The 8456-nt window shown below is 51.5% G+C and overlaps 1 protein-coding gene across 1 annotated transcript in view; it reads left to right on the top strand.

The window, feature by feature from the left end:
* Positions 1-6882: 6882 nt before the first annotated feature.
* LOC108765812 (uncharacterized) overlaps positions 6883-8456 on the top strand; it is a 3189-nt gene continuing 1615 nt past the window's right edge. The window contains exons 1-4 of the mRNA XM_018514658.1: positions 6883-6934; positions 7011-7305; positions 7474-7548; positions 7639-8023. Coding sequence (XP_018370160.1) covers positions 6883-6934; positions 7011-7305; positions 7474-7548; positions 7639-8023 — 807 coding nt within the window. The remainder of the gene's footprint in view (positions 6935-7010; positions 7306-7473; positions 7549-7638; positions 8024-8456) is intronic.

The following is an 8456-nucleotide window of genomic DNA, read 5'->3' as shown; positions in this document are numbered from 1 at the left end:
GGAAGCGGGGATCGAGCCGATGGGTGCACGGGGGGGTCACAGCCGGGAGTGGAGAGAGAGGTCAGCGCGAAAAAAAAAAAAAGGGACGGTTACGCGAAAGGACACGCCGGGAAGTAACGAGAGGAGTGCAACCACCTGTGGCAACTGGATACACGAGACCCATGTAAGCTGCGAACGAGGCATCACAGCAGCGTGTGGGTTAGCGCCTTAGTAGCGTTTTGCTGTGTATTCCCTACGCTGCTGCGGAAGAGAACCCGCTTGGTGGGTGTCAGGAAGGAAGGGAGTGGTGGAAGGCGAACCGCGGAGTAGGTCGGTGAGCTCCGCGGCCGGAAGACTTCGTCGACAACCATATAAGAAATGGAAATGGACACAGGAAAGAAAAAAAACTTGCAGGAACTCGGATGCCTGCACCGGTCTCCCGGGGGTAGTGTCCCCGCTCCCGGGCGATCGACTCCCGAGGCTTCGGGCCCGGGAGGCTCAAGCCAGGGGCAAACCGTGGAGTGGCCGACGGGCTCCACGGCGGATATGACCGGCCGGACAAATGAAGAGGAGGCAGAGAAAGCGGCAAGGATGGAAGGGACACCGACTAAGGATGGAGAGGTCGCAGAGACGGAGACTCCGAAACTTCAGAGAAAGAGAGGAAGTAATAAGGAACTCCGACTGCTGCTGGTAAGGACAGGGATGGAGGACATCAACCAGGGTGGACCAACCAAGGAAGTAACAAAGCCGGACATGGCCATGGGGGCGAGGAGAAGCCTGAGGCCCAAGATGACAAGAAGCGTCGAGGTTAAATACCCTAAGGAAACAAGGATTAGGGTGGTTGGTGGAGAAATAATAGACTCTCCAGTGGCTGAAAGCTCAGCGGGTACGCCTATGGGGGATATCGTACCGATGAAAAAGAAGACGATTGACTGTACGGCTGTAACTAGCGACACGGGGGACAGCGGCCCCTACAGCAGGGGTACCTTGGAATCCATGTCGATGACAGAAACAGAAAATACAGAAAATACTGAGTCATCATTCGAGGAGATATCGCGCAAAGGCAAGAAGAGAGGACGTAAGCCTAAAGGGAGTAACGCGCCAGTCACACGTGCTGTCGAGGATTTCTTCTAAGCGATTGGAACTAGAGGATGACGAGTGGGACAGAGAGGACTTCCTCCAAATAGCGAAAAAAGCCGGCCATGGCATGAAGAAGAGGAAGGGCCTAGTGGAGTGCCAACTCGACGACAGGCTGTCCTCCAAACAAAAGGATGCGATTGAAGAGGTGACGGAACTCTTCCCCCAGATGTCCCCCAAATCAATAATGGTGGAAACATTGAGAGTATTAGACATGGCGGGGGAAGCGGAAAGAAAGACGCAGACCATGAAGGGGGATCTGCGTCGACAAATGAAGGTTGGGGGGGGTGAACGTGGCAAAGATCGCCATACAGAGACTCGCCTCGGATATTGCTAAAAGCGCGGGACCCGTGGACGAGGTGAGATCTAGTAATCTCGCCCTAGAGAGAGAAGTCCTTAAGCTGAGAAGAGAGTTGGACATTTTGAGAAGGGAGAAAACTGCCTTAAAGGACCAGGTGGAGACCCTTACTCGAACTGTACAGGATCTCAGGGATAAGGAAGAGCGCGGAAGACCTGGACTCGAGAGAGTAAGTCACTCGCAGATAGAGGAGGAGATAGCTGGCGAACTTTCGGCACCGACGACGCGGAAGAAGAAAAATCAGGAATTGGTCCAAACCGAGACGGACGAGACGAGTGAGGCCCTCCTACCACCGGTGTATAGGCCGATGTTAGGAGGCGTACAAAGAAGGATAGAAGAGAGGTCGAGAGTGCGCACGAGTGTGGACGTCACTGGCAGAATTGTGACGAGTGCGAGAGAGAGAACTCAAGAGGAGCAAAGGAACAGTAGCAGGGCGGTAAGAGCTGGGGAAACGCATAGGAGAAACAGCTCGCTATCCCCAGGACGAGATTACCCATCAGAAGGGGAACCATGGACGAAGGCCAAAAGTAAGAAGGCACTAAAAAGGGCTAGGAGGAAGGAGAGAGGGAAGATAGCCTCGGAAACAGAAGGCCGGCGGGAGGCGGCGCCGGAAAAAGTTCCCCGCCCTAGGAGGGACAAAAACCCAAGCAGGACGGTGAAGGCAGCAACCGGCGAAGTCCCAGGAGGACGAACTGGAGCTACAACCCGGACAGTAAGGAAAATATCGGCGCGACTGGCGGGGGGGGACTCGCGATTTCGAGCCCATAGGACTGCAGCGGTACTACTGAGGAAACAGGAGGCAACTCCACGCCGACGTATGCAGACGTCATGAGAATGGCGAGGGATGGGATATCCTTGGAGGAGCTGGAGATATCCAACACTCGGATACGAAAGGCCCAGGCTGGGGGTTTGTTGATCGAAATCCCGGGCGGTGAAGAGGCGGGTGCGAAGGCAGAGGCGCTTGTCGACCGCCTGAGAACGGTTATCGTTGAGAGCGAGTATGGAAATAAAGTGAGCGTTATTCGCCCCGTGCAGCGAGCCGAGGTCAGGTTGGTCGACGTGGATCAATCAGCCACGGTGGAGGAAGTGATAGCGGCGGTGTCCGAGTGCGGGAAAGTGCCTGTCGGAAGCATAAGAGCGGGCCCATCTAGACAAGGCAGGGGTGGACTGAACACCATATGGGTACAGTGCCCGCTGTCGGGAGCGAACCTGCTGCTCAGCAGTGGCAAGTTGAGAGTTGGATGGACAATGGCGAAAGTTGTCCCACTAGCAAAGAGGAGGCTGCAGTGCTTCCGGTGTCTTGCGGTGGGGCACACTAGAGCCAACTGCCTAAGCACCGTCGACAGGTCGGCATGGTGCTTTCAGTGCGGGGGAAGCGATGGACATAAGGCATTTGGGTGTCGATCTGCGCCGAGATGCCCAGTGTGTGCTGCGAGGGGAATGGACGCGGGACATAGGGCAGGATCAGTGTCGTGCGTACCGTACAACGGAAGGGGACAGCTACCGCGAAGTGAAGAACACAGTGTGACAGGAACAGTGGACGTGAACGAGGGGACCGATCGGGGGGCCCAGGTTTCTGGGTCTGCAAGGGCAGAGGCTATGGAAACCAGTAATGGCCAAGTTAGCCCAGATAAACGTTAACAGGTCGAGGCCCTCTCAGGACCTCATAGGAAAGGTCTCTGAGGAAATGGGCGTCGGATTGGTCGCAGTGGCGGAACCTGCCCGCATATCAGACAATGGTAAGTGGCTCGTGTCCGCGGACGAACCACCGTCCGCAGGGATAACCTGGCACTGGGGTGGCGCCGGAATACCGTGCGTACCCCGGTGCAGAGGAGTGAGATTCGTGGCTGTGGACTGGGGGGACGTGACGGTGGTCTCGTGCTACTTTCCCTCCAGCCTCAGACACGACGAGTTTGTTCACGACCTGGATGAAATGGACGAAAAATTGCAGGATGTGCTGCGTAAGGATCATCCGACAATAGTGGTTGGAGACCTGAACGCCAGAGCGCAGGCCTGGGACTCGGGACGGCCGAACAGGAGGGGTGATATCCTTCTGGGCTAGATGGGGATAAGGGGATTGCAACTCATTAACAGCGGATATGAGCCCACGTATGTACATTCCCGTGGAACATCTGTCGTGGATGTCACGATGGCAACGCCAATCGCAGCCAGGAAGATCACTGGCTGGCGTGTCGCGACCGAGTTGGAATCCCTATCGGATCATCGTTACATTTTAATGGACGTGGGAGCCTCGCTGACGGACATGGAGACGGGAAGGATGGTGATGAGGAGATTCCCGAGATGGGCCACGCGGCGCATCAATCGGGAAATGATGGAGGCAGCAGCGGTATTCCTGGCGTGGGACGGAATACAGGAGGAGGGCACCCGGAGCGCCGGAAGGATCGACGAGATCCTGCGGGATATCTCGGATGTCTCAATGAAAAGGAAGGGTCCCTCTAGACGTCCATCAGTATACTGGTGGAACGAGGAAATTGCGGAGCTTCGACGAACATGCAACTCCTGGAGAAGAAGAGTCACCAGAACAAGGGCAAAAAGACACGTTTGTCCGGAAAACCTCAGGACAATGTGGGACGGTTTAAAGGAGGCCAGACGAGAGCTGAGGAGGGCCATAAGCATATCTAAAGCTAAATTATGGAAGGAGCTGGTGAACGACCTAGATAGGGACCCATGGGGAATGCCCTACAGACTGGTCACGAAAAAACTGTCGGCCGGCGGTGCCTCCATTGTTGAGACTCTACCACCGGATGTCGCGGATGAAATTGTGGAGGCGTTGTTCCCAAAAGGAACGACGACTCGAAACAACAGGACGATAACGGAATGGCGGGACGAACTCGCGGTGACACACGAAGAGGTGATGGAGGCCTGTGTTGGCGTGAAAGTTGGAAAGGCTCCTGGACCGGATGGCATATCCGGATGCGTCGTCAAAGGCACGATAGGGCAGCTCATCCCTCTCTGGGTGAAATGCCTCACGGAATGTCTCAAGGAGGGATACTTTCCTCGGCAATGGAAAGTCGCGCGGCTAGTACTTTTGAAAAAGCCAGGCAAGCCGGATTTAGCCCCGTCCTCATATAGACCGATATGTTTATTGAGCGAGGCGGGGAAAATGCTGGAACGCGTAATTGTAAATAGACTAAGTACATTTTTAGAGCGGACCGAAGGAATCGCGGACAGCCAGTTCGGATTCAGGAAACATCGATCTACTGTGGATGCGATATGGAGGTTGCGCGAGAGCGTGGACGAGGGCCTGCGAGACGGGGGGGGTGGTGATGGCGGTGTCGCTAGACATAGCGAACGCCTTCAACACCCTCCCGTGGCCGACTATTAGGGAGGCGCTCAGGGAAAAGGAGGTACCGGGTCATCCTCGACGACTATTTATCGGATAGGGACTTGTCGTACATCGATAGGAAGGACTGCTATAAGCGGAAAGCAGTCACATGCGGGGTTCCACAGGGTTCGGTCCTAGGACCAATCCTGTGGAACATAGGGTACGACTCTATACTAAGACTCAGGCTCCCCGTGGGATGTAGGACGATATGTTATGCGGACGATACCCTGCTGGTCGTCACGGCAGGCACACTCGAGGAGGTGACAATTAGAGCGGAGCTGGGGACGGCATATCTGGTCCGCGAGATAGAAAGATTGGGCCTTCGAGTCTCGATACCGAAGACCGAGATCGCGGTGTTTAGTAGGGAGGCGATTCCGGCAAACGCGACCCTGAGGATGGGTGGGGGGGTGGTCCCGATCGGATCCGCCGTGAAATACCTGGGCTTGACCCTGGATTCGCGGTGGGCCTTTCGGGATCACTTCCGACTCGTCATACCTAAGGCATGGAGGATGGCGATGGCATTGGCCAGGATAACCGCTAACATCGAAGGGCCGGGAGAAACGCGCAGAAAGATGTACGCGACGGCGGCGATGGCGGTCGTAATGTATGGGGCGCCGATATGGGCGAGCATCGTGGCCGGGGATCGGTGGATTCTCAATAAGGCCAGGAAACTGCAGCGGCAGCTGGCATTGAGAATTGTGAGAGGGTACCGTACGATATCTCACGACGCGGCGGCCATACTGTCAAGAATGGTCCCCTTCGACATTGAGGCGGATAGGCTGAGAAGGTCGTATCTCCGACGAAGACAGATTATCGCGGATAATGGGGTGTTGCTCCCGAGCGAAAGGGACAACATAATAAAAGTCGAGCGTCAGCGTTCGCTGCTGAGATGGCGTGAGCGACTCGAGCAGTTGCCTGCGAGCGGCCCAGGAGCGATGGTGCGTGGCGCGGTGGCGGAACACCTGGAGAGGTGGGTATATAGGGGGCACGGGGCTCTCACTTACCGCACCACCCAGGTTTTGACTGGACATGGGGTATTCGAGTCCTATCTATTTAGGATAGGAAAACGGGTTTCCCCAATTTGTGATTACTGCCGCGCAGCAGTGGATACGTCGATACACACCCTCATGTTCTGTCCGGCCTGGGCAGAGCAGAGAGGAGAGATTCTGGAGATGGTAGGGGTCGATAGGACCTATGGGGCGGTGGTGAGGGCCATCGTGCTCTCGGAGAACGACTGGACCGTCTTCATGACCTTCTGCGAGAGGGTCATGAGGAAGAAGGAAGAGGATGAGCGCGCCCGGGAACGGGGGATTATCCAGGCACCCGTTAGGGACGCGTTAGTTCCTCAGGCGGACACGTCGGACAGCGAGGAGTAACAATCGCTGTTGATGGCGCGGTGGTGCACGGGCTCACGGGGGCGTATGTGTGCCTATGTGGACCCCTGCTTCACGCAAGAAAAGTGTATATAGTGTAAATATAATACAGTGCAAATAAATAATAATACGAAAGACGATGTGGCATGTCGGCCAATTTTAAATTTAAGGTGTAGGTAAACCCGACACGGCGGTAGAGGGCAAAATGCTTTGTAGGTGTGGGTGACGCCCTGAGGTTATGCTAGACTGCGGTTCCGGGGCGTCACTCCTTAGACCTTGGAGGGAGTACGAAAAGGGGGGAAGTTTTTAGTCGGTAGGCGGCAGTCTCGGTGCGTCCTTGGGACACATGGTATCCCAGAGATCACGAGATGGTCGAATCCGGCACTCTCGACGGTACGGGTCGTCGGGGGTCTTCCCCTTCCCGATGGGTGTCCCGAAAGGGTCCCCTCGGGAAGGGGTATACGAAGATTTTCTCCTCCCACGTAAAAAAAAAAAAAAGGGCTGTCGCTTAGCGTCCGTTTATTGTATTTATACATACTGCAGTGAGAATTTATTGTGAAGAAAAAAAATGAGCTGTTGTGCAGTGGAAGGATGCACGAACCATTCTCGGAAAACGAATAAAATGCCTGGAAAAAAGGTGCAATATTTTTCATTTCCGAAAGACATCGCAATTGCTGCAAAGTGGCATAATGTTTGTGCAAAACAAGACGACTCCGTTATTAAAGGCATGTTACTACGAAAGTATTTCGTGATATATTATTATTGTTTAATAGATACAACCAACGTGAATATAAGACATACATTCTGTTTTGTTCAGGGAGCATATGTTCGATTCACTTCGAATCTTCATGCTTTGAGAAATCCCTACAACAACAACTATTGGGGTATTCTCCAGTAAAAGTACGCAAATTGCGATCTGATGCAATTCCCACGTTATATTTATGTAACGAGTCACCGATTGTGACAAATATACCATCACTCATCGCCGTTAAAGAGTTAGATACATTGTACATCGACAATGTACCAGAAGTGGATAGTATTGTTAATGCAACACCAATAACGTCAACTGCTACAACGGACCTATGTAGCCGCGCTGATGATGTCAATTCCATGTAAGTTCTACATAGTTAAGATTAGGATAGTTTTTGTCTCTATCCTTATTCAATTGTATTGCGAGTAAAAAACTCTTTAATTTGAACCCGCAATGCTATTTTATTTACTTGACAAACTATGAGGCAAGATTTATATAGTAATTTTTTAATTTTATTATATGCTTTTAGACAAAATCTGCAATGGGAATTAGCAGAAATGAAAAAGAAGTTACAGAAGTACGATGAGAAAGAGAAATTGGACAGGTCAGTGATAATACCTTGTTATTTTTTAAGTGTAATGTTTGCAATATTTGTATATACTTGTTTTATTTAATTGTACTCGTATATTTTCAGTGGCAATCATCAACAGCAAATAACCGCGTTGAAGGAAAAGCTAGCAGAGTACAAGCAACAACAGAATCGGGAGCATGAAATGTTCAAAGCAAAGATGTACGACATACTAAGCAAAGTTTTCACGCCAGGGCAAATTCGATCATTGCTGAATCCATCCAGAAAACGCGTGACATGGTCTTCCGAGGACATAGCCAGTGCTTTGTCGTTGAGAAGCGTTAGTCCGAGAGCATATCGATATTTGCGGAACATTATGAAAACGCCTCTCCCTGCGCTTTCAACTCTTAGAAGGTGGGCAAGTAATATTAATATAGAGCCTAGTATTATGAATGCAGTGCTTGATTGCATGAAGGTTAAAGGGAAAAGCATTCCGGATTTCGAAAAACTGGTAAATCGACGAATATCTGTACAAAATAGAACTAAAAATAAGAAGAAATTAATTAAATTTACAAATAATAAAACATAATGATACGTATCTTCGTCGTTTACTTTTCCTTGAAAAATTCCCACAAGTGAATTTTTTTAAACTTAGATACTATTTCAAACTATTTTTAATCTTGAAAACAAAATAAAATATTTTAAAACAAAAACCACAAACGAATTTCTAATTGACAAACATTGAAAATATATACAGGGTCCGCCAAAAGTACCGGGACGGTCTAATGACTTTTGAAAAAATTAAATTTTCAAAAATCGCCGAAACACGTGATTCGATTTTTCAAACAAGCTATCTTTTGAGGGGGCATTTCGGCCCTCCCAACCTCAAGGAGGGTGGGGGGCACGAGGGGGGCCAAAAATCTTAAATGGCAACATGGGTCGAG

Source organism: Trachymyrmex cornetzi, unplaced genomic scaffold, assembly GCF_001594075.2.
Source record: "Trachymyrmex cornetzi isolate Tcor2-1 unplaced genomic scaffold, Tcor1.1 scaffold545, whole genome shotgun sequence".
Taxonomy (NCBI): Eukaryota; Metazoa; Arthropoda; class Insecta; order Hymenoptera; family Formicidae; genus Trachymyrmex; species Trachymyrmex cornetzi.
Note: the sequence above shows the minus strand (reverse complement) of the source record. Positions and strands in the feature narration are given on the sequence as shown.